The sequence below is a fragment of the Osmerus eperlanus genome, chromosome 6 (assembly GCF_963692335.1).
Source record: "Osmerus eperlanus chromosome 6, fOsmEpe2.1, whole genome shotgun sequence".
Taxonomy (NCBI): Eukaryota; Metazoa; Chordata; class Actinopteri; order Osmeriformes; family Osmeridae; genus Osmerus; species Osmerus eperlanus.
In genome coordinates, this window is record NC_085023.1 from 15,475,339 (window position 1) to 15,501,441 (window position 26,103).

General features: G+C 43.0%; 4 protein-coding genes and 1 non-coding gene across 5 annotated transcripts; 2 read left to right on the plus strand and 3 right to left on the minus strand.

The window, feature by feature from the left end:
• Positions 1–7,974: 7,974 nt before the first annotated feature.
• Positions 7,975–12,947, minus strand: LOC134022891 (hydroxycarboxylic acid receptor 2-like). The gene is made up of 3 exons (XM_062464633.1): positions 12,751–12,947; positions 10,563–10,715; positions 7,975–9,144 (listed from the first exon to the last, which is right to left on the minus strand). The coding sequence occupies exons 2-3, from the start codon at positions 10,633–10,635 to the stop codon at positions 8,213–8,215; spliced, it is 1,005 nt and encodes a 334-aa protein (XP_062320617.1). The 5' UTR covers positions 10,636–10,715; positions 12,751–12,947; the 3' UTR covers positions 7,975–8,212.
• A 73-nt stretch (positions 12,948–13,020) lies between these two features.
• Positions 13,021–15,472, minus strand: LOC134022374 (hydroxycarboxylic acid receptor 2-like). The gene is made up of 2 exons (XM_062463850.1): positions 15,200–15,472; positions 13,021–14,729 (listed from the first exon to the last, which is right to left on the minus strand). The coding sequence occupies exon 2, from the start codon at positions 14,646–14,648 to the stop codon at positions 13,629–13,631; it is 1,020 nt and encodes a 339-aa protein (XP_062319834.1). The 5' UTR covers positions 14,649–14,729; positions 15,200–15,472; the 3' UTR covers positions 13,021–13,628.
• Positions 15,473–16,434: 962 nt separating this feature from the next.
• Positions 16,435–18,487, plus strand: LOC134022376 (transmembrane protein 229B-like). Its single transcript, XM_062463853.1, has 2 exons — positions 16,435–16,729; positions 17,857–18,487. Exons 1-2 carry the CDS (start codon positions 16,651–16,653, stop codon positions 18,351–18,353), a joined length of 576 nt encoding a protein of 191 aa, XP_062319837.1. The 5' UTR covers positions 16,435–16,650; the 3' UTR covers positions 18,354–18,487.
• Positions 18,488–18,991: 504 nt separating this feature from the next.
• haao (3-hydroxyanthranilate 3,4-dioxygenase) lies at positions 18,992–22,794 on the minus strand. Its single transcript, XM_062463851.1, has 10 exons — positions 22,610–22,794; positions 22,319–22,397; positions 21,563–21,646; positions 21,235–21,345; positions 20,903–20,988; positions 20,750–20,793; positions 20,423–20,568; positions 20,179–20,247; positions 19,725–19,807; positions 18,992–19,482 (listed from the first exon to the last, which is right to left on the minus strand). Exons 1-10 carry the CDS (start codon positions 22,696–22,698, stop codon positions 19,410–19,412), a joined length of 864 nt encoding a protein of 287 aa, XP_062319835.1. The 5' UTR covers positions 22,699–22,794; the 3' UTR covers positions 18,992–19,409.
• A 1,155-nt stretch (positions 22,795–23,949) lies between these two features.
• On the plus strand, positions 23,950–24,043 carry trnai-uau (transfer RNA isoleucine (anticodon UAU)). Its single transcript has 2 exons — positions 23,950–23,987; positions 24,008–24,043. It is a non-coding gene; the product is annotated as a tRNA-Ile (tRNA).
• Positions 24,044–26,103: the final 2,060 nt, after the last annotated feature.

Here is a 26,103-nt window from a genome sequence, read left to right on the forward strand (position 1 = left end):
CTAAGGGAAACATTAACTTGAGCTCTGACTGGCTTATCATCCAGTATTCCCGTACCTCACAAGAATGACTTAGTGCATGTTTACTAACCACAGATAGCAGTCAATCAGTTGCAGACTGCATGCGAACTCAGTGGCGTTTATCATACGCAAAAAAAAAAACAATATGCGGCTGTGTGGTTATGCATCATAGTTTACCAGAGAAGTAGGGGATGGAATGAGGGAGGAAGAAGTGTCAGCAGAACTGTGTGGAACCGGGAGCGAAAGTGATGAGTGATGAAAAAAGAGGAAGTGGATTCACAACATATCTGTCACATCTCAACTTTTTGCACCATGTGGAAGAATTTAGTGAAGAAAAACAGTACGTTGTCTTGTTCTTGTTTGTCATTACACTTGAAGTGGTGGCAGAGTACCTTACAAATCGCCTGTTCTGCAGTGATGCTTTAGACACAATTGCATTTTTTTTAAATTAGAAGACAATGTCTGCAGTGACAAAATTGTATGGATAATTGAGAGATGTTAAAACTTCTGTACTTTCTGATCTCTATGGTATTAATACTGCATTAGCCAGTGTAGCTGTTCTCATATAATGATCAGGTGCAGTGTATATCACTCTAATCCTCATTCTAGATAGAGAGTCGGACTGCATCATGTGTTTTGACGCGTGATTAACTGTGTGGATCTCTGTTGGGGCAGGCTTTAGTTGCAAGTCTCATCCATTAGAAAATAGCAGAAATTGCCCTTTGACACCGGCTGCTCAGCACCCCACCCTCTCCGATGCTCTCCACACCACTTCAAGGCGCCCTGATCTCCATCTTTTCCCTGCTTGCATCAAGCCACTTTCTAATTATCTTTTCTCTCGGATTTGTTAAGTAAATTCCAATTACCAGGAAAAGCATTGCATATGGGTAGGTTTTGCATCACATTGGCTGAAGGTTACATGTAATTGCTGTTGCTCACTGACCTGAACTTTCACATTTTGTGTCTTGTTTTATGATAATGTGCCATCTGTCTGGAAGGAGTGCATGCACACACACACACACAACCACATTCAGCTCTGATTGATCAATAATTTCATCACCAAGAGCAAAAAGAAGACAAACATTTTAGAAACTTCAGACAAGATGATCACTTTGCTCTCTGAAGATTGATTGCCTTACCTTTAGGCGATTGTCCTGGAGCTTTGCCATATCGGCTTGTGTAGAATACCAAACTATAGTTGTGTAGAGAGAACCTCCAGACAAAAGCATTGTGTTATCTGGCTTTGGCAAACTCCATTAATGGAGGCGGGAGATTAGGTTCCAGTGGTGTACTAAGTCTTTTCAGTGACCATACTAAGAAACTGCAGGGGCTGAGCTAGCTGAGGTGGATGAAATGAAAGCCATTTGCACTTGACACACACTCCCAGGGTTGTGTATCTACCCAGCAAAAACAGCACACGTGCACTCTTAACGTTCCAAATATCCACACACACACACACACACCGTGCTTGGAGGTCAGGGGATGTGGAAGCATAGGGAGGGAGCTTAGAGAACATGTGTCTTTGCAGACTGAACGCTTGTGGTCTGTATGTACACAGACATACTCTCACACACACTTTCGTCCTTGTTGACATTGTGTTTCGTGTGTCCCTAGGCTGTCGCAGTATCTCCACATTGACAGGCATCCTCAGGAAAACCCTCCAGTAAGACCTTGTAACCTGCGCCCATTCCCATGCTGTGGTTTTCTCTCCTCTGGCCCAGTCTGTGGGGTTTGGAGAGCAGGGGGTATCTGATGCAGCTCTTATCAGCATGACCATGCATGAGGGATTAACAGACCAACAAAAAAAACTCCATCCTATCACAGCCTATCAGGTGATATGTGTGTGGTAGATACCTTGTCTGGGCCATGGTCAGAATGTATTGTCTGTCAATGAATGTGTGTGTTTACTGTGTGTGAGTGTGTGTTTAGTTGATACCTGCAGGTTAGTCTGGCCAAAGCAGCCCACCTGAGAACTGAGATTGAGAGATAGACTGGGCATCTATGGTTTCTCTCCGTTCTCTTGGCTGAGACAGCCCTCAGAGAAAGCTGGAGAGACTGCAGCTAATTCACCAGCTGTCCTGTTCTGTCCCTGTCCAAACACCCCGTGCTGAACACAAATACTGATCGATGGAGCTATCCCACATTTGCTCATTTGCCGATGAGCATGACTAAAAAGAAAAGCTTTTTACATGAATCATCTCGAAAGTGTTCCTAACATTCTCGCCTCATAGTCCTCTTTGTCTCTAGCAGTGACTGCTGGGTAATGGTTTAACCACTAGCCTGAGAGTCTAGACAAATATGCTGTGCTCGACTCATTCATCAAAGGTCTTCATTAACAGCTACTCTCCCCCTTGCTTATCTCAATTGGAGTAAAGGAAGTGGCGTGTAATCATTTTCATGGTCAGTGCCTGATCAGCCTTAACATACTTGTAATCCTAGATCCTATCCTAGCTCATCCCAGACTGCCTAAACCTGGACAAGTCTCTTTATCTCTCTCTGTCTCTCTTTCTCTCTTCCTATCTCTTTGTCTCTTCGTCTCTTCCTCACTCTTTTTATCTTCAGTGGTTTTTCTTCCTCTCTGTCTCTGTCTCTCCTTTTTTTCCTCTCTCTCTCTCTCTCTCTCTCTCTCTCTCTCTCTCTCTCTCTCTCTCTCTCTCTCTCTCTCTCTCTCTCTCTCTCTCTCTCTCTCTCTCTCTCTCTGTCTCTCTCTCTCTCTCTCTCTCTCTCTCTGTCTCTCTCTGTCTCTCTCTCTCTCTCTCTCTCTCTCTCTCTCTCTCTCTCTCTCTCTCTCTCTCTATCTCTGTCTCTCTGTCTCTCTCTGTCTCTCTTCCCTCCACTATCCTGCTCTTCTACCTCCATGAACATGATGTAAGGATGCTGTAACTATGGAACACACATCACAGGCCTTTCACAGTTGAGCCTAAACAAAACCACTTTCCAGACAACACATTACTACTATCACACACAGGGTTGGGAAAATGGTCTTGATTAAATCACTTTCCCCTGTCTGTATTCCCCTCGATACTGGGAATTGGGTATCGTGCCCTGAGTACAGTGCATGAATGCACTGTACTCAGGGCTATTACGTATGAATGCCTCTGAAGGCTTGTCAGTGTACCTTTGTGGAATGTGTCTGATAAGAAAGCCATCTTCCCATCTCTCACTACTTAGCTCAAGAATGAGCCCCGCTGATAATGAACTGTGGGGGTGCAGCCAGCTTGCTGTCCTCCACCGCCGTACGAACACATTCCATTTGCCAATCTCACTCTGGCTATGTGTGTTCTACACATAGCCCAATATGAAGCAGGCAAACACATGCATATACTCACATGCGTGGACATACAAACACAGCATACTGTCCATCAATTATTGTCTATTATTAGAATGCAGCCTGAACCCCTTTTCTCACTGCAATTGATCATCTTTTGTTTTGAGAAATGTACTTTTCTGTTTTTTCACTTGCCACTTGTTTCTACACTGTCAATCACTCTCCCTGTGCTTCTCCCTCTGTCTGCCTCGACTGACTTCAATGGGCTCTGAGCTCTGATTGTGACTCTCTCACACAACAATAACAACAACAAAAACTCCCCTCCCCCCCATGCGCTAACTTCGGGGTTCAATTCTAGGCCACCTAGAGAGAATTCATAAAGAATGAGACCTATCATATTCTTTCGATTGGCCATTTACAGTCGGTGACTCCCTAAACTGAGCCAAGTTTGTCTGTGGCGTGTTTAGTCAACCATGCGGGCAGACGACGGGGCTCCGCTCCTGGGCCTCTGCTGTCCCATGCATCGCTGGCTGGCAGAGTGATGACAGGAAGCAGTCGACAGTTATTTTTACACAGCGTGTTGTGTGGCAGTGAGAGGAGATAATTGGTAGCACTGCGTCTGATTAATCCTCTGTGTCCTGGATGGTGAGAGAGCAGCACCCGCGGGCCACGCTCCGGGTGGGACACGGTCACACACACACACACACAGCAAACACGCAAACACACACACACGGAAAAACACGTCCACACACAGAAGCGCTCGCTGCTCCCCCAATTATCACCGTTCAGTTCACACCCTGTCCTAATTCTGACACACAAACGCACACACACTCACACAGATGCTGACACATGGCACACACTCACATACCACCCTCCGACACTCACCGCCATCCAATCTGTACTGTTTCAAAATGTCATGGTGGTAGTCCTGCTGGTGTATGTACTGTAAGGTGTCCAAGGTTGTGTCTCTCATTAAGATGTCCATGTCAGATCTGTCTGAGTGTGTCTGTAAATCCTGCCAGCTCCCCAAGGACCGTCCCTAGCTAAATACACCCCTGAGAGCCCGGTTGATAGAATGTCCCCAATTATAATCAATCTCAGGCTATGGACTGCTGACAATACCCCAGACTCATTGCACTGTGAACACTGGCCTTTAACGAGAATATTAAAACTGTCTGCCCTTTGACCTCCAGAAGAAACCACAGTAAAGATTATGTTCAAACTTACTTAGCAGTTTGGATGAAAGGCTCTCAGGGATGATGAATGATTTTGTCTGATGCCTAGCTGCTTCTACACAAATGCACTCACTCACTCACTCACTTACTCACTCACTTACTCACTAACTCACTCACTCACTCACTCACTGACTCACTCACTCACTCACTCACTCACTCACTCACTCACTCACTCACTTACTCACTCACTCACTCACTTACTCACTAACTCACTCACTAACTCACTCACTCACTCACTCACTCACTCACTCACAAACTCACTTAACCTGACACCCTGCTGCAGTATTAGCAACCATTCTGAGAGCATACAGGGTTGTTTTTGAGGTGAGGCAGGGATCCTTGTTAGTGCTTGTCCGCTCAGACGTCCCTCTAGGTCAGATGCAGCCCTAGTTGCCTCTTTAAAGGAGCTCAGCTCAGAGATGCTAATCCGGATGCTCTGAGAATGCAACCCATCTAAGAAGACATGACACACTGTATGGCTTCAGGCTGCATTGTTGTTCTTCTGATATCGTCCTCTGCATGCTGTTAACAGCCATTTGTTTGTGTGTGTTTGTGTGTGTGCATGTGTGTCTGAGGTAAATTTTATAAACCTTTCAAATGCCTGGTTTCTGTTGAGTTTCAAAATATTCCAGATGGAGTGAGATTCTAGTGTGACAGAGCAGAACCACAGATCAGACACCATCAACTTTGAGATAAGCTCTACCACCCAGCAGGAAACAAAACTTAACAGAGCTCTTGATCACATCATCATAACTTCCCTGTTTTACAAGCCCTGCCTCATAGTTAACATCCATCTAATAAGGTATACGAGAGTTAGAAAAAAAACACTGCAGTATCAATCATAGAACGGTTGATACAAACGTGTTTTTGCATTCTGTTTGGCACCACAAAAATGATGCCACCACTGCAGGTGCATATCTGGTCATGGCTGTATTGTTGAATTGATGTAGTACAACATAGGCATACATAGAGATTTGGTCCATTTTTGTGTCTTACGCTTTTACATTTACATTTAGTCATTTAGCAGACGTTCTTATCCAGAGCGACTTACAGTAAGTACAGGGGACATTCCCCCGAGGCAAGTAGGGTGAAGTGCCTTGCCCAAGGACACAACGTCATTTGGCACAGCCGGGAATCGAACTGGCAACCTTCTTATTACTAACCCGATTCCCTAACCGCTCAGCCACCTGACTCCTTTTAAGTCCCAAGGCTGCAGTTTTGCTTGTCTTTGATGATACACTTCACCGTGTACACTGTAAATGTGCAAAGAATGCCTCAAACTATCATCAAAAGAAGAGCAAAGCATGCTGTTTGAATTTGTACAAAAATGACAAATCAGATGGTCCATCCCTTTGTTACCCAAGTCCACCTGACTTCATCCACCCCTCTCCAGTTAGCCATGCAGCAGGCAGTAGGTGCAGGTTCAATGTAGCTGTGCCCTGATGAAGAAGTGTGAGTGGAGTCTGGCTGGGTGGGTGGGTGGAGGGCCAGAGACAAGTGAGGGCCAGTCAGGAGGAGAAGCAGACTAGGGCAGGAAGTGATGAGAACACTGTACCACACTGAACATTACTCACTGATTAGAGCTCTGTGTGTATCTGTGTGTGTGAGACAGACAGACAGACAGACAGACAGACAGAGAGAGAGAGAGAGAGAGAGAGAGAGAGAGAGAGAGAGAGAGAGAGAGAGAGAGAGAGAGAGAGAGAGAGAGAGAGAGAGAGAGAGAGAGAGAGAGAGAGAGAGAGAGAGAGAGAGAGAGAGAGAGAGAGAGACAGACAGACAGACAGACAGACAGACAGACACCGAGAGAGTCTGTGCATATTTATTATACGTCACTCTATGTCTGTCTGCCTAGCATGATGCTATTTCAGAATTCCCCCAAGAAGAGAATTGATGATGTTGTTTGATTTGGGGATTTTCCCCAGTTCATAGATTGCTCATGACTATTTTATCTACATCTACAGACATCATGCATAATGACTTGTTCAGGTTGGGAAGGTGGTAGAAAATGCCACTCTCCACAAACCTGAAGACAAACACATGCATTCACAACCTGTCCTTTGTCTGCTGTTAAACATGGGGAGTCTGATCTTTTCTTGATCTAGCATTTATGTAGTGTTTCGGATGGCAGGCTATGTATATTTGATACACTTTACTGAGGGGCTTAACTTTGACAGCCTTTTACTGTATACTTAGACTTTAAATACTGTAATATTCTGTGACATCAACGTTGGTTTGACGTGATGGTGTCATGGTGTTTGCAGTGTATGTAAATTGAGCCATATGGCGTCAGAGTTTCTGAGGTTGAAGTATTCTGAGGCGAAAGTCTTGGTCTCAGTTGGTTACTGATGTGACACCTCTCCTTATTGATCTGGAGCTGTGCTACCTTGTGAAATGGAAGAGGCATGTAGCACTAGGCTAGACATGCTAATCAGGATTCACTAAGATTGCTACCCATCCAGGAAGAAATGACACGCTGTATGGCTTTAGGCTGAGCTGCTGTAAGACAGATATTGCCCTCTGCATGTTGTCGTCAGCCATTGGTTTGTGTCTGTGCATGTGTCTGTTTGTCTGTGTATGTGTGTGTGTGTGTGTGAAGAAGAAAGATTGAGGGGGAGAGAGAGACAGAGAGAGAGCAAGAGAGAGACAGAGAAGGTGGAGGACTTGAGGCTTTGATGTGAGTGGTATCATCCACAGGCTGTTTAAATCTCTTCTTCTGAGGCCAAGACCGGCTGAACATGAACCATGAGAGGAGACTGTCAGCAACCATCCTGTCCACAAGAGTGCTTTTTAGAAGTCACCGACATCCACTCAAAAATCGGTCCTGATTTTACTAACAATAATAAAAGGAAATGTGTTGCTACTGTTGCAGTGTGTTTAGACGAGCTTATTCTTGGTGTCAAGTTTAGATTTACAGTAATAGGCTATGATGATGATGTGTCAATGAATTATATGTGTATATATATATATATATATATGTATATATATATATATACATACATAGTGTTCTTTGTAATAGTGAGAAAATAAAATACAAAAACTGTGTTATGTCCGTACATAAATAAATCAGTGTTTTAAATGCACTAATTACATGTTTTTCGTATTTGCATATTTTCAAGTTGCTGCATAAAAGGCCATTTATTTTCTAATGTTACCTACACTACCAAACAGAAACGTACTAATTTCTCTTCCTATAGTTTTAAGTTAACAAAACTCTTAACTGTATCACTTTACACCCACGTCTCCAGAATGGGTACTGCAGAGTTATGTTCCATGTTCCATAGAAAGCTGTCCGAATATGAGACAAGTCAAAATAATTGAGTGTCAACCAGAACTCAAATGAGGGTTGCAAGAGGGTTATTAGGGTGGGCTGTCTGCAGGGGTATGGTTCTCCAAAAAGTTTGGAAACCATTGTTTTGAGCCATGAAAATGATTATAAAATCGAAACTTGCAAGGCACAGTATGGTGTGTTTTATTCATTTATATTCACATTGACGTGTAATTAAAAAACACAATCTAAAACAACTTAAACTATTACAGATATTAATCCATAAAATAAAACATAAAAAGTTATATTATCATAATATCAAGAAAAGTATAAAACATTGTGAAAAAAGGCACTTTTCAATATCTTCTTTCTGAAAGGAATGTGGATTCATTTCAATGAAATAAATTCCTTCCTCCTACATTCCCCTCACCCACCGCTGGTCACGTTGCCTCTGCGGCTCAGCCTCATATCCACCAGGCCCAGGCAATTGATGGAGCTCTTCAGGCTGTTGCGGAACATGGAGCTTGAGAAGCAGTAAATGATAGGGTCCAGGGCACTGTTCATGTAGGTGAACCCAATAGACAGCATAAAAACCTGAGCAGCCATGTGGTTGGCCGCACAGTCAGCACCGACCTTCTTTAAAGCCATCGCCGCTAGGCCTGTGGCGAATCCCGGAAAGAAGCAGATGACAAATACGAGTACTATCACGAGCACAACGCGCACGGCCCTTCGCACCTTCTTCTTCCGGTTCATCTGGCGTTGGCGGAGGATGCAGGCAATCCTGGCCGAGCAGAAGAGCAGGAGCAGCAAGGGGAAGAAGAACTCCCCCATGAACACTATGTAGTGCAGCATGATCGATGGAGGAGCATTGGGGGGGTTGAAGCTCCGACACAGGAACTTGTCTTTGTGCTTCTGGAGTAGTTTAGTGGCCAGCAGTGGGATTCTGAGGGAGATCACAACCATCCAGATCCCCACCGCCACCCACTTTGCCTGAGTGGATGTCATACGGTTGATGCGGTGGTGTGGGTGAACCACCTTAAAGTAGCGATCCATCGCTACGGCCGTCATGAAGGCGATGCTACTTGAGCGGTTGACTGCTAGCATGAAGAGGTTGACGCGACACCAGGTGTCACCAAAGACCCAGTTTTCCTCACGGAAATGGTTGTCGATGCGGAAAGGCACACTGATGAGAAGCAGGAAGTCTGCCAGGACCAGGTTGAACAGGAACAGTGTATTGGGCCTCCAGACCTTCAGACGGCAACTGAAGATCCACAAAGCTATCAGATTGCCAGGCAGGCCCACTAGCATCTCTATGATCAGAACTGGAGGCAGAACCTTCAGCAAGTTCTGGGTGTTATCCTGTTTACGCTCCTGTTTCGCCCGCGAGACAAAAATGCTGCCTCCCCCTTCCTCAGTTACGACGCACTAAATTCTAAAAAATATATTTTTTAGACGCTACACATGTTATACATCGTTGGAAAGCTACGATTCTTGTGCTTCCATTGAAATAAACCAATTCAAGATCAAGTCGCAATAGCAAGCAAAGTCAACGTCTTTTTCCGGTGAACATTCCTTCAACAATGCCAAAGAAAAAAGTTGTACTCACCCTAAGTTGTTCAAATAGGTCCAGGTGTGCAAATCATGCCATCAAAACTTGATCTGCGTAAGTCCCAAGGGTTCAAAGTATCTAACCATGTAAAGTAATTCGTCCAAATACAATGTTTTACGTTCATGAATAGCCATTATCCTTTGTTTCATTATGCAAGTTAGCCGACGGAAGAAACAACTTGTTCACATAAAAGTGTTATTTTCTCCGATTTATCAACGGAGTATTTACAAAATGAAGGTCTCAAAATGTCCGTTGAACCCTCCCCTTTTGATTGACACCTTGTTCGACCCAATAGGAGCTTCCATGCCCCGTTGACAGCCCTCTAAAGCCAACTAGGTCTGTGCGTCCTGCCCCCCCCCCGCCCCCCCCCCCCCACACTCGTTCTAAACAAATTTCTCGAACTGGCTTCGACTGGCTCTGAAATTAGCTCGTTAGCCTTGTAGCTGACAGCTAGCTGAAAATGCCAATACCTCATTTGTATGCGTCTGTGGAGCCTTCAAAATAACAGTCGATTGCGCAATATGGTTGACAGAATCAGTGTTCTTTGTGCGCCAATCCTTGGAATCAGATAAAGCACTCCAATGTGTTCATGCTTCAGTTTTTGTGTTTCAGTATTACTAATTAGGGATTTAGCTATTATATATGATATTTCTAAGTACCAGAGATGGGCCAGAGATAACAATTATGAAAAATAATACCTTTTTATTTGACCTTGACCTTGGTTACAAAGGGTCATTTTGGAGTCTCCAAAAGACCCTTTTAGAAAATTCCTGGATGTACTCTTATAAAAACATGTGTCAAATATGAATATATTGTGGTATTATGTTTGACTTTTGATTTGAATTGGGTAAGGCTTCAACCTGTGGTCCAATTTAGTCTTCCAGATAATACCTACCACCTCTAGGCCTCTTCAGGCCTCTGTTTTCAAAACAAAATCTAGGCGGAAATAGAAATTTTCACTTTCCTTGTGTTCAAGCTTCTATTACTCAACACTAGAAGGACTGACAGGGGTCCTGACAACAGGGGACATAACTTCAGAGTGTCAGCTTTCAAAAGAGATCATTTACATGCATGTACTCCAAATGGTTCAAGAACAGCTTCCAATTTACTTTGGGTATGCTGTTTAGGCGTTTTCAGGCAAATTTAACAGGAACATGAAAAGGTTATTACAGTTTGAGTATATGTTGTCTGCTCTTGTAGAGTGATTTATCACTGCAGTCACAGCAGCCATTGTAGCCATTGTATGATGGAGGTCTATACTCCGGCTTTCAGAGAACGAATGCTTTCTCTTGGGCTGTCCACCTCCTCCTTTTATGATGCCTTAAGTGTCCCAGATTACATGCAAAGGGTTAGGGGTAGGGTTAGGGTTGGCCTGTTTTGAAATTATTTACAGTTTTTGTGTTAAATTCTAAATAATTCCAGGTGACACCCTTTAGAAGTTCCTGTATTAGTAAGGTTGTGTAAAAGCAAACTACAGCAATTCAGTCTGAGAAAACACATACTTCCTGTATTGCATATTGTGTTAGTAAGCCCATAAGCTTGAGTTAAACACGCTCCCAGAACTTTCCTAGTAAAACCCGCCTGCTTGTGTAGAGATGACATGAAATGTGAGAAATTATATTTTCACAAACATAAATTAACCTCTCAAATTAAATTATATTCACAGGTTTGATGTCACACATATCACCCAGGTTCTACCCTTGCCAGGGCCGGGTAATCGGGAGAATCGGGAGAGTTCCCGGTGGGCCGCTTCACTTTTGGGCCGGTCGAGCGGCCCTACCGTAACGATACGCGTCAGGGAGGATGGATGGGAGCAGGGCCGGAGTGATGGCATCGCTAGACAAGGTTTTACCAATTGAAAAACCTCTGTTTATTTTACATAAAGCTCAAAAAAACTAATTTGCGGTCAAATAATGGCCAAAAAATATCACTTGCGCGCCATGCGCGCTCGCATTAACTGTAGAAGTCCCTATCTTGCATCACATCAAACCCATACGCCCTAGGTTGGGGCAAAGCTCCTAATGTTTACAACGTCTGGCTCCGTGCCTGATTAACACTCGGATCGTTAAGCAGTCTCAAAAATGGTATCAATATAAAAAATAATACGATCCCTTTCTGTAATCATGATACCCCCCAGAAATGTTCACTGCACCCCCAGTCAAAGCAGGCTGCATCCGGCACTGTTTGGTATACAAAAAAAGGGCCGGTCTTGGGCCTGAAACTCCCGGGCTGAAAAGTGGCCCCACTCTGGCCCTGACCCTTGCATATTAGACTCAAAGCTGACCTGATGCAAGTAACATTTCATAATTAAAAAAAATCGGTAACACTTTAGAATAATGGTCCGTTGTTAACGAGTAGCTATTCAGGAAGTAATAGGTAGTACTACTGTGGTAAAGCAGACAAGGAGTCAGCGTCTTTGGGACGAAAGTGCACGAAGTCTTTACTTGGAATAAACAAGGTTTAACAAAAACAAAGGTCAGACGCCACACGGCCATAACATGAAAGAATAAGACTCCACAACGAAGTGGGAAACATCTCGGCTTATATAGCCGTCCTAATTAGTCCCAACATAAAACAGGTGCGCACTAGAACTCCGGTGACACAGGCGCACCGTCGCCTTGCGCTCCGTGACAACTACATTAACACCGAATTTAATACTATTAACTAATATGGAACCAAGAGTAACTAAGTAATAAGTAATAGCTAATTTAGTACAAAGGTAGTTCCTTTTGTAGTTCCAGTGCATATATATATATATATATATATATATATATTTTTTTTTTTTTAAGAATGTGTTGTTAACTACCTATTCGAATGACAAAAAACACAGACATGTATGTTAAATTAGGCTTTGAAATCGTGAGAAAATAAGCAGTCTTCTCTGCTTGAGACTGGGGGGGGGCGTGTCGCTTGAAGGAGCTGAATCTGCTCCCCCTCGAATTTATTGAATTTAGCATCAACAGCAACACTAGCTAAATCAATTGCAGATATCAGGACAGAACTACCTGCAGTCTCTGGGTGTTTTGTATTAATTACTTTGTCTTTGAATCCTACCAGCTGACTAATAGGCTGCGCCTTTACAAAACCTGAGTTTAAAAAGGAAGAGAAACTGTTCAACGGTATAACTCTACATTTCAGTGCGACACAGTTTTTGCGCTTTGCACATGCTTTCAGGAACTCATTTCACACGTATATAATGTACTGAGAAGCAAATCATGGAATTTGCTTTACAGTATCTTTAATGTAGTAGGCTACTACCTATTACTTCCTGCATAGCTACTCGTTAACAACGGACCATTATTCTAAATCTAAACAGGCTCATTTAATGAATCTGGAAATATATATTTTTACTCACCATTTGAGTTGATGTGCTTAGTTCAATGTGAAGATTGCTCTAATGAAGGTGACCTTTTCTAATAAGTGTCTCAAGATGTCAAGAGACCTTTGCCAATGCTGTCTACTAGTTTGTGTCTACTCTCTTCAGGCTTCAATGTTGGCTATAGGCAGAGTGTCTTACAACAGTACGTTTAAAGCCTGGCTTCTTATTTTTAGGGCAGGCGGGGTGAGAGTGACTTCATCATGGTTTTGAGCCATGAAAATGATTATAAAATGGAAACTAGCAAGGCACAGTATGGTGTGTTTTATTCATTTATATATTCACATTGGCATGTATTTTAAAAACACAATCTCAAAGCACTTAAACTATTACAGATATTTCTTAATCCAAAAAATAAAAAGTTATATGATCATAATATCAAGCAAAGTATAAAACATTGTGAAAAAAGGCACTTTTCAATATTTTCTTTCTGAAAGGAATGTGGATTCATTTCAATTAAATAAACCTTTCGATAAGAGGATTCTCTGGTATTTCACAACAATGTGGTATTCCACAAAACAACAAAAGGCTTCAAAACACAGCTGCAGCGACACACCTTGCCACGTTTAAGCAAAAAGAAACAGCATTTGCCATAGCGCAGTCCCATCCATATACACAGAGCCGCCACAGGGGGGGTGCGAGGCCCGGTGGGAACCATGCGAGGCCCAGCTTATTGACAGAAAAAAAAAAACAGGCAGGCAGGCAGACGCAACGCCCCCAACGGCGCGAGGCCCTGTGAGGTCGCATAGTTGGCACAACCCATGCGACGGTTCTGCATATACAGCTATGGACTATGTCTCCTAGTTAGTCCCAACCACATGGATTCCCTGTCTGTTGTCTCTGCTCCTACATTCCCCTCACCCATCGCTGGTCATGCTGCCTCTGCGGCTCAGCCTCATATCCACCAGGCCCAGGCGGTTGATGGAACTCTTCAGGCTGTTGCGGAACATGGAGCTTGAGAAGCAGTAAATGATAGGGTCCAGGGCACTGTTCATGTAGGTGAACCCAATAGACAGGCTGAAGAGCTGAGCAGCCAAATGGTTGGCCGCACAGTTAGCACCGACCGCCTTTAAAGCCATCCCCGCTAGTCCTGTGGCGATTCCCGGCATGAAGCAGGTAACAAATACGAGTACTATCACGAGCACCACGCGCACGGCCCTTCGCACCTTCTGCTCCCGGTCCATCTGGCGTTGGCGGAGGATGCAGGCAATCCTGGCCGAGCAGAAGAGCAGGAGCAGCAAGGGGAAGAAGAACTCCCCGATGAACACTATGTAGTGCAGCATGATCGATGGAGGAATAACCTTGTAGTGGTTGAAGCTCCGACACAGTAACTTGTCTTTGTGCTTCTGGAGTAGTTTAGTGGCCAGCAGTGGGATTCTGAGGGAGATCACAACCATCCAGATCCCCACCGCCACCCACTTTGCCTGAGTGGATGTCATACGGTTGATGCGGTGGTGTGGGTGAACCACCTTAAAGTAGCGATCCATCGCTACGGCCGTCATGAAGGCGATGCTACTTGAGCGGTTGACTGCTAGCATGAAGAGGTTGATGCGACACCAGGTGTCACCAAAGACCCAGTTTTCCCCACGGAAAAGGTTGTCGATGCGGAAAGGCACACTGATGAGAAGCAGGAAGTCTGCCAGGACCAGGTTGAACAGGAACAGTGTATTGGGCCTCCAGACCTTCAGACGGCAACTGAAGATCCACAAAGCTATCAGATTGCCAGGCAGGCCCACTAGCATCTCTATGATCAGAACTGGAGGCAAAACCTTCACCACCAAATTTTGGGTGGTAATACAGTTTGAGGATATGTTGTCTCCTCTTGTAGAGTGATTTATCACTGCAGTCACAGCAGTCATTGTAGCCATTGCAGTCATTGTATAATGAAGGTCTATACTCCGGCTTACAGAGAACGAATGCTTTCTCTTGGGATGTACACCTCCTCTTTTTTATGATGCCTTAATTGTCACAGATTACATGCAAAGGGTTAGGGGTAAGGTTAGGGTTGGCCTGTTTTGAAATTATTTTCAGTTTTTGTGTTAAATTCTAAATTATTCCAGGTTACACTCTTTAGAAGTTCCTCTATTAGTAAGGTTGTGTAAAAGCAAACTACAGCAATTCAGTCTGAGAAAACACATACTTCCTGTATTGCATATTGTGTTGGTAAGCCCATAAGCTTGAGTTAAACATGCTCCCAGAACTTTCCTAGTAAAACTTGCCTGCTTATGTGTAGCGATAACATTAAATACATAAGCTTAACCTCTCAAATGTAATTATATTCACAGGTTTGATGTCACACATATCACCCAGGTTCTACCCTTGCATATCAGACTCAAAGCTGATCTGATGCAAGTAACATTTCATAATTAAAGTAAAATCGAAACAGGCTCATTAATAAATCTGGAAATGTATATATATTTTTACTCACCATTTGAGTTGATGTGCTTAGTTCAATGTGATGATTGCTCTAATGAAGGTGACTTTCTAATAAGTGTCTCAAGATGTCAAGAGACCTTTGCCAATGCTGTCTACTAGTTTGTGTCTACTCTCTTCAGGCTTCAATGTTGGTTATGGGCAGAGTGTCTTACAACAGTAAGTTTAAAGCCTGGCTTCTTCTTTTGAGGGCAGATGAGAGTGACGTCATCAAAGGAAGCAGCACGTTAGTCAATTCTGGAAGATTTGGCAAAACCAAACCACTTATTTCACAATCTGTATCTAAAAGCCCATGAACCCCAGGCACGTTATTGACCAATTGTGCAAGAGGAAAACGTGATGTCTTCCTCTGTTACGTATTTCACATTGGAACTTGAGTCATAAAAGAAGCATAACATAAGTTAGACTGCCGAGTCATGTAAATTCAGTAGGCCTCCACTCAATATGCTTGATGTTCAAGAGATCTCAAACTAAAGAGTATCTTTAACAACATATGCATAGTGTCATTTGCCAGACGTCTTACTGAAAGCACACATCCATATGCATGCAATCAGTATGCTAATCACAAGCAGCTTTTACCTCCCAAAACCTTCTCCAAACACTGAAATTAAAACTTTTGCAGTCACACATTTACTTAAATAGCAGGGATAAGTGTGGTCATTGACAACCACTGTGTGAGTGTGCGTGTGTACATGTGGGTATGTGTGTGTCTAACTGGACTCTGATCCCCGGAGGTCTCTGCTTTTATTACAGTGCACATAAAACAAACATAGATTATCTAACAATAGTGCCTTCGTGTCATGTGCTTATCAACACAGGGATACTTTACTGCATGGTGCCCTGTATACTATTAGCATGTTCACATACATGTAGGATGTGTATGTGTGCAACTCAGGTTTAACGCCCATGCTAAAGCTGTCGTGACATCTCTGTGACACTCTATTTTAATTGCTCCTGTTACACTTGGAATATCTCTCCATTTTGATCTTGAACCAGCCATTACAAGATAGTAACTGCTCTATGGACAGGCAAGTGAAGTCCACTGTGTCTAAAGGGACTCAGCAGCAGGGCTTGTCCTTTATCAGTTTAGCAGAGGGTGATGTGCCCTCCCTCCCTCCCCACTGCTCTCCTCTGATAAGACCCACAGCCAGACTCATCTGAGACCCGTTCAAATGACAGTAGAGGAACGACCTTGACAGTGTGTCTTTTCAAAGTTTAGTTCATGTGGTGACACGAAAACACACACAAACACACAGGTGAACTTCCTGGGTTCCCCACTCAGAAAACGACCGCCCCTCAGCAAGACCCCATTGAGCAGGCGAGACATTGCTCTCTACAGCTGATAACCTGGACTGGATTAATGTTTAGCTCAGGATCTAAACACACAGACACACGCACGCATGCACACACACACACACATACACACACACAGGGAAGAAGGATTAAATGCAAAGGCTCAGGGAATCCATACGTGGCTCAGGGATGGAGGCGAGAACAAGGAGGTTGATCAGCTCAAAAACATTAGGTGAGTTCGCAGTACGTAAAGTTGTGTATTTCACAAACTTTGACATTACTGTGACGCCAAGCTCAACTCTGAGCATCGTTATTCTTGTACATTAACAATAGCTAATCTTACGTAATAACAAATCCTTTTTTACAACAAACTGGACGATTGATTTTCTGCGTCATTTTTCAATCAGGATAGATTTGAAATAATGGTTGGTTCATGAACGTGCTTCAAGTAAACTCAAATAAATAGTTTCAAACATGGAATTGGATGGGATTTGGAAAGATTTTCTGAGCTTTTCCTTAGATAAGCTTAGGCTATTAGCAAACTAATCCACTTGAGCGGAAGCACTCCATTAGACTATCGTAGCATGGATGGGACACATAGGGCCTACAGTAGGTTTAAACAAAACGTTGTCACAAAGATAGAAGGAACCATTAAGGGTCTGTTTTCAAAACCTCTTCTGCTTTTCCATTCAGGCACACTACACTGTTATTTGTGACTGATTAACTTATTAGCATTCACATTGTGTGGAATTGTCATTTGCATCACGTACAGCAGGAAAATACAGAGAAAGACATTGTATAACTGAATGACAGGATGTTATAATGTAAATCCAGAAGTGAGTTGTTACTTCAAGTTATGTTGGCTGTATTGGATTTACTTTCATGACTTGCAGTTCATAGAGCTCTTGAGTTATTCCTCTACTGTATAATTCATTAAAGCATGTCATGGAAAGAAAGTAGGAGAAGAGGTTCTATTAATCTATCTATATCTGTCTTCTGACATCATCCATCTGATGGTGCAATAATGCATCTGTATGTCAACAATATGGTCACATTCTATGCATTTTTTTTAACTCATTTTGGGAGCTGGCATCTCACTGTTTCCAAATGAGAAGTTGCAGTTGTGAAGGGGTAAGGGGTAACTAAATGAGCCCTGAAAAAGGAACATTTTGTCTTCCTTCTTCCTAGTAAAAAGTCGCTAAACCAATCCAATTGAATTGCATTTAACTTCCATAGTTTCTACTGTACTATCAAACTGCATTACAATTCTTCTAAATGACTATGTACTTTACTTGCACATAGTGCATTACTACATGAGGGTTACAGATGGTACATACAGTGTCTGCTTGCTGTCTTCAGTGTATGAGGCTGGAGAGGATGAGGAGGCCCCATCAGAGGCACCCGGGGAGGGGTCCCCCCATCATGGCTGTCTGTCCCCCCTGGCTCGCCTCTACGTCTACGCCCTGCACGGCTGTCTGTGTGAGGTGGCCTTCACTGCCCTCTGTGACTGGTGGGACACCCAGGACAAGAGGCTGGCAGGACACACCAGCTTGTGGGCACTACCCATGTACGCCTGTGCCATCTTCCTCATGGAGCGCCTGCGCAATAGGCTGCTAGCAAGACGTCGCCCCCTGCTGCTTCGGCTGGTCATCTACACCCTGTTCATTTACGTATGGGAGTTTAGCTGGGGGATGGGGCTGGGGCTGTTGGGGGCTTGTCCTTGGGACTACTCTGGGTTCAGGTATAACCTGGCGGGGGTGGTGACTCTGGAGTACGCCCTGCCCTGGGCCGGGGCGGCACTCATAGCAGAGCAGCATGTGATCAGGAACACTCTCAGGATACGGATGGAGAGCTGAGCATGTGTTCTGTAGACTGCCTGCTGGTTTCACAGTGTGGCACTCTGTTGCACTTAGTATACATCGCTTTGCTGTCAAAGCATGACAGACATTTTTGTTCTCTGTGTACACTACTAAGATTTTTCATAAAAGGGCTCTGTTTTGACAAAAAATAAGACATCTGTAATGTGTTCTTCATTCTGTTTACATGGATAAATACAGCAGTCATGTCTGGTGTGAGTGTATGAAATTTTGAAACCAATTTGTAATGGCACAAAATTGCCCAACTTCGCGATTTCTTTGAATGGTACCCTGCTATTTGTCAAGATAGGCTGGGTGTAATAGTCTGTTCGTTGTCATGACGGCATATGATGAGTGCACTGCCAGACCTTGAGGAAGACTAGCCTGAACATGATGGGATGTTTCACTTACATACAGTATACTCCCTGAAAGTGTAACAACACTTTACCAGAGAGTGAGTTCCAAGGTATCCATGTTGTCTTCTGTAGAATCACTACTAGTCATAAAGCCACAAAAGGTTGGTTCAAAACCACCAAAGTGATGACACATCATGAAATATACTGAGTGGGTGAGGCTAATGGTATGAAATGAATGTGACAAAAACACATCAATGACACAAAACAACAGGAAGCCATGTATGTAAGCACAGGATGTCTGACGTGTAATCCAACTTCCTAATTTCATCACCTACACCCTTGTGGATGTACAATATCTGCAAAGTATACAATAAACATCTAATTATCACATACAAACAGTATATATTATCTGTAAATATTTCCAGCAACATAGAACGTATATTAATTTAGCGTACACTAGTTTAGTGTTTAGACAGATAGTTTAGTCACTGCATCAAATGTGGATAACACTTGTTTTTGTATTTTGTAAGGTACGTTTTTACAAACGCTTGTATGAATGTTCTGCAATAATTGTAGTCATGTGGAAACATATTCCCTTTTTATTTGACTTTCCATCATGCAGTGAGCAGTCATTCTCAGGGTTATCGTCTTGGTGGCATGTGGAAACCTAAATTAATTGTATGTGTGCAGGTTTCAGTGGTCATGGTCGTTTTCTTTCAGGGTTCTGAATGACCATCAGAGAAACTGTCCCCTCCTCCCTCGTCCACTGATACCTAAAGGATGCAAGCACAAACCAGCAGTGGTGCATTTCTTTAGAATCTCACATAATTTCAAAACTGAGGATTCACCTAATTTCAACATTTATACTGAGGTTGTGTTGGTGTCCGTGTTGCAGTTGTGTTGAAACTCCTTTTGTGACATTCTTTACTAGAGTACCCTCTGAGCACTGCCATGCCCTGCTTTATTCCCATCTCTTTCTCTTTATTTGTGTGGTCATCCTTCTTTTCCCACTCACTGGCTCTGTCCTGGGATGAGCAGACTGTCTCCCGCAGAAAGAGGGTACTCCTGTTTGTCCATAGTTACACGAGAAGAGCCTTCCTGAGAGAGAAAGATAGAGAGAGAAGGAGAGAGAAAGAGAGAGAGAGAGAGAGAGAGAGAGAGAGAGAGAGAGAGAGAGAGAGAGAGAGAGAGAGAGAGAGAGAGAGAGAGAGAGAGAGAGAGAGAGAGAGAGAGAGAGAGAGAGAGAGAGAGAGAGAGAAAGGGGGGGGGAAGAAGGAAAGGAGGAAAGAACAGAGAGACGGCAGAAGATAAGACAGTGTGTGTGTGTGTGTGTGTACAAATGATCATAGCAAGGGAGCAAAGACATCATCAAAAAGAGACAAAGTGCATCAGCCAGTCAGTGTATAGTGAGTGTAAGATAACGGTGATGGACATGGCGAGGTAGAGTGGAGTGAGGGCAGAAGACCTACCAGCTGCCATAGCCACACATCACTCTCTCTTCTGCTCATCTCAGTTTGGCCAGGACCGTATAGCATAGTCTATCACAGACAGACACAACCACTGACATCATCATTGTCATTACTCATATTACTATCAACATCTTCGTCATCATCATAATCGTCGTTATTCTAAAAATCTTCGTATTGTCTTTTCTGTTTATTTAAAACATGGATGATCTAACATGGTTGGATAGGTTAAATCATGTTGGGCCACCTCCGTCTCAAACTGGGCACCGAACATGTCGATGGGACGGCCGGTGGCCAGGGAGGGGCGCTGTTTGTCCACCCAGTCCTTGAAGCAGAAGGGGGTCATCACATTCATGGTGTTCAGCTGGAAAGGAGGCTGTCTGAAGACTTCAGCTATACAGACATAGACAGCCATTAACACTTGTAGAAAGTATTAACACTAAGTTACCCTGAGTAGCACTTTATGTGTGAATAGGGCAAACCTGTGAACGCTTGTGTTCCTGTGCAGCGGTGTGTGGATGACTTCAATAAGAACTACTATATTGCTATAGCACAGAACTCATTAATGATTCACCTGGATTTGGCTTTCCTGTCCTGTGTTGCTCAGAGGACATAAACCTGAGAAAAATACATTGTTCAGATTAAAAGGTTTCTCTCTCTCTCAATGTTCATGGATACTGTAGATCCAATACTGTATTTATAAGCAGTGAGAAACAACATGTCTCACTCTTTAATAACAGGCACAAGCTGGGTCCCCAGGTTTTCGCAGTAGAACCACCGCTCAAATAAGATGTCTGACGAGTTCTCCACGTAGTACCTAGAAGCACAACCACACAGGACATGCCAGGGTCATCCTCCACCTTGTGGATACATTTTCCAGAACCTGACACAATCAGGCTTTCTCTACCCACATTTCTGCTCTATCATTCTGTCCTCTCTCGCCCCTCTTCCCTCTCTTTATCTCCCTTGAAGGAAAGACAAGAAAAATGTGGAAAAATGGAAGGCGCCATGAGTGGAGAAGTGTAATGAGTCACATCAAGCTGGCTCTGGAGGAAGGAGGTACCTCAGGCAGTCAGTCTCCGTCTGAAGCCTCCTTCTCTCAACCACTAAGCCCACGGTGTTGGCCTGTCTCTGGGGGGAGTGGGGGATCCGGGCTGGCAACAGAAACATCTAAACACCACACGGAGACCCATGTCAACATTTGAAATGGCAAACATCAGTACTCTCTTAACATTCTTTAGAAAGAGTGGTCTTTACAGAGGTTGCTTCAAGGTTTGCACTTGGTAAAGTCCGATTTATATTAAGTAGATGGCAAAAAGAAAGTCCTTGTTGTTTTTCTCAGTGGTGCAGCAGATGTAGTTTGGGGTACATTTAAAAGGTTTCTCACCTCTCCTTCACGGATATGAATATCCTTGTGTTTGCCATTCTCTACCACCTTCAGACACATGTCCCCTTTCACCTGAAAAAAGAGCTTCACACGAAAAGGAAAACATGATTAAACATGACGAGAGTCAGCAGCCATTTCCTGTCTTCTAAATTCAGCTCAGTTAATCTGTACAATTTCACAAATTCACTGCTCCAGTTGTTCCCTCAGTTTATCAGTGGCCCACAACAAACGCAACAAACATGCTTATGCTCACCTCTAGTGGTCAGATTGTGTATTATAACTGGAAAAAATACAGGTTCACAATACTACCCTATCTCAACAACAGATAATAGCTTTTCAACATAATGTAAATTATATAATTATGAAAGTATTGTAAAAATAGGTTATAAAACTATCATGATTTGTGATATACAGTTAGCAATGTTTTGAGCTCAGAGCTTGAAGATCTGAGGGAGATACCAGGCAGATGACCTCTTATCCTTGCATACAGTCAACTGAGTAAAGACTGTAGCTAGAGTACATCGGGATGACCTTGAGGTGATTTTGCAACAGTATTGTGTAATTTGCCCCCATGATGGTAGGAGAAGAGTCTGATTTGATTTGAAAGGGTCAACCATTAAAGCTAGGAAAGATGTGGCCAGTGTTGAATTGCATTAGAATGCACTTGATACTGTGTGATTAACATAGGTAGGCTGGGTTAAGAAGTTTTTATTTTCAGATAGACACAAACAATTTTCTACTGTGGTTTTTTCTCACCTCCTCTCCTTCCTCGATGTGGTAGTCCTTTCTGGTATTGGGACCACCAACAAACATGATGTTCAGCTGGTGAAAATGCCTGTGAGAAATAGAAAACTCTTCATGTGCATTGTGCTCTTTTCTATGATGAGATTGGATTGGCACATCATGTTGCATTGCTTTATCAACCGCTGCTGAATGGTCATAAAGAACCAGACTAGTATTGCAACGTTTTTGCAGTACAACATAGCTGGGTGAGTAAGAACTGGTAATGACACTCATAAAGAGAAACTAGCTCACACAACTACTCACATGAGTTTGTTACACACTGGTGGAAGAAAGGCATTCTCATGTTCTGCTATCCATCTCTTTACGTTAACAAAAAGAGGGTCCCCACTCATTATTGAAAGCTGAAGTAAAACTGAAGTGAAATCTCTGTTTTGGATGGTCGATTATGTTTCCTGTCTCAGAGGTTTTACTTTGATTGTTTGACAGTCCAAAATGCAGAAGTGAATGTGATAAGAGGGGAGGAGCCTTGAGGGAGGGTGAAAGGTTGCTTACATTTAGACAATAAGTAGCCTAAACTAGATCTGTGGCCAGTCACTCAAATAGGTGAAAATACGGAAGGGTAAAGTCACAGAGCATGGTGAAAATGAAAAATCAACTAAAATGATTCAGTAATATAATATAAAATGTGTATCAAATGTGTGCCATTTGTCCATTTCACATTGGCAAAGTTAATTATACTGTTATTCCCTGAAGTAACACTACAATCAAGCCCCAGGGGGTTGATTCTGCATTCTCTCACCCCTGCTTAGTTCAATGTGCCCATCACTTCCCCATTCATTTGTTATCCCAAAGTCAAGATCCTGCTGGGGGCTCTGTCTAGACATTTAATTGATACAAGTTAGCACTTGTTTATTTGCCCCCTCAGATGGAAAGCTCTTAAAGCTCTCTTACATTAGTCTAAATGTCGCTTGTCACATCTATCTCCTGTCATTTCCTAAACGAGTCTAATAAAGGTTCCCTGGACTGCTTGCCTTCAGCCAGGTCCTGGAGTGACTGCGACATATTTATTTGATTTCTCAGTTTGGGTTGAATAAACTATGAGCCCCTCATATGCTTGGTTGTTTAGCGTAAATAGGGTCTCATAAAGCTTATCATTCTATCCAAACTAAGAAATGTAAAGCAAGAAAACACAGAAAACTGGTTATCAAGTGTAGCCTATATGTCACAGTATTATTGACAGGAAAAAGCGTGAGGAAAGCAATGGTAAGCAATTCCACAACACACAATCACCTTATTTCCCACAGCCAGTGACCACCAAATTGCAAGCATAACAGAGCAAACAAATAGAGCTCAGTAAATGGAGAAAATTGTAAAGAATGGTTCAACGTCACTGGCTGTTTCCAGCGTAATACAGCTAGCTAGCTAGCTAGCTATCTTGTGGAAAAAATCCTGCCCTAAAACTGGCCAAATGACAACCTACAACGCTTTTTAAAAATATATACACATATTTTTCGGAATGTGTTGAGGCTAAATGTGCCAAAATAATTAGTGTTGAATGAAAAAAGTAACATAAAATGGTTTGAAACGCAGTTCCTTTGTGACTACAATATTTAAAAACCGTCCTGGTGATGCGTAGTACTGGAGCTCCAGTGGCGCAATCGGTTAGCGCGCGGTACTTATATGTCAGTACAATGCAGAGCAATGCCGAGGTTGTGAGTTCGAGCCTCACCTGGAGCAGTTGTTTTGATACTTCCACAGACAGTACATTGCTTGTAAAATGAATGAAAATTATGATAAAGCGTACAAGCTAAGTAGTCATTAACCCCCAGCTTTAGATGTTGCTGAAGTTAAACCTGCAGTTTTTCAAAAAACATGGCACTATTAATATTGCTTTCTTAACTTACTCATGTTAAAGAATGAGTTCTACTGCTTTATAAATTATGTGCCGAATGTATTCATCTTGGCTCCAACAGATCTCATAATCAATTCAATCAATATTATGAATTTCCATCCCGCTTTTATTACATACAAGACACCATACTATAATGTAGTTTGCTTTTTATATCAACAGGAGGCAGCATATCTCTATCCTCAAATACCATATCTCCATTATATTGAATCACATACCACTAGAGGTTACTCTTGCCCATGATATCATTTCTCTGTAATTTAATCAATGACAGTTCAATTTCTTCAAGAATATGACTGGCTGCCACAGTTTTTGAATATAAACACGGTTTGACTGATGTACAACTCCCTTCCAACATTGTGTCTCTGTGTGTTTGTATCAGTGTTTGAGTGGGAATTATGTAAATGTGAAAACCAAGAACACTAATTGAATTGTGAAAATGTTTACTCACTATATACATCAATAAACAATATATGTCTGTAATATGCTAATAGGCTTGTAGTGTACGTGGGAATAAGCCACTGAAGATGAGCAACAAGTGAGAAAAAAAACAGTATGGTGAGACTAACCACAGTGAGAGAAGACAGCTGTTCACCCCAACCATACACACAAATGCACACATACACACACACACCACAGGGTCTACATCACCCCAAATTAAATGACTAATATTCATATAATTGACTGTTACAAGGGAAAGAACACAGCTGATTGAAAAACCATGGTGTGTGCAGAAGGATCTGACCCCCTGTATTTAGATCCCTTGCTGGAACACTGGACGCCAGATGCAATTAGCATGAGATCAGTGGAAACCAGGGTCACAGGAGAGGATGGTTCTGAATCTATAGCACTGCAGAGTACAGAACTACCTCCTAAATAATACTCTCAACACTCTCCCACAAACTGTCTTGGCGAACGCCTCCTAAATCTTTTCTAAAGACACTGGCAAACAGCATTTACCTATTGGCGTTTCAGGCCTTTCTGTGTCAACCTGTTGTAAGTCCGACGGTGTTGATTGATGATGGTTTCTTGGTAACATGCAGTTTGAGTAGTAGGTGTTGCCTGCAGACTTAAGAGCGATGGGGATTTCTTTGTTGGCAGGTTTGAGACACTAACCCCAGTCCAACAAATTTGGGTGGTGCGGTTGTGAAGTATCTGCTTGTTGTCCATGTAGGTCCTTTATGAATGAGGACCCAGTGTGGTCACACACACACACACACACACATACACACATAAACATACACACCCACACACACAAACATACACACACACACACCAACAGACACACACGCATAGACACATTGTGGGTTTCTCATCATCAGCTTGTCTGTGCTTGTGGAGAGGAGTGTTTTGTATTCCAGCGTGTCTGATAGACAGGCCCCGATGAAGCCAGGCCAAACACACCACTGTCACCACAACACACTTGTCTGTCCAAACATTTACAGGAATGCCTTGTTCCCTCTCCTGTTTTCTTTTCTTACACCTTCTCACACCACACTCATGTCAAATGAGTCCCGAGCCGGGCTCAGCGGCGTCTGACTGCAGTGGAGCTGATTTCTCTGTGGCGAATGGATCCTGAATGCGTGTTTGTTTTCTGTGTCTGCTGGTTCCCTTCCAGAAGACACTCAGCTGTCATGTCGGAACAATGCGTGTTACTTTAGGCTGTGCTGTTTGATCAGGTGTTGGCTTTGTTGTGCAACCTTTAGGCTGACATACCCACCTAAAGAAGTCACATGCATGTTGAAATCAGCTTGGTCCCTCAGTAAACAGGGCTTGATTTACTGAGGTCTACTGCTTATGTCAGAGTCTTACAACTGGTACCCTACTGTACACTGACTCATTCAGTTCAACATGGAGAAGTCTAGAGAGGTGAATGAGAGGCAGAGAG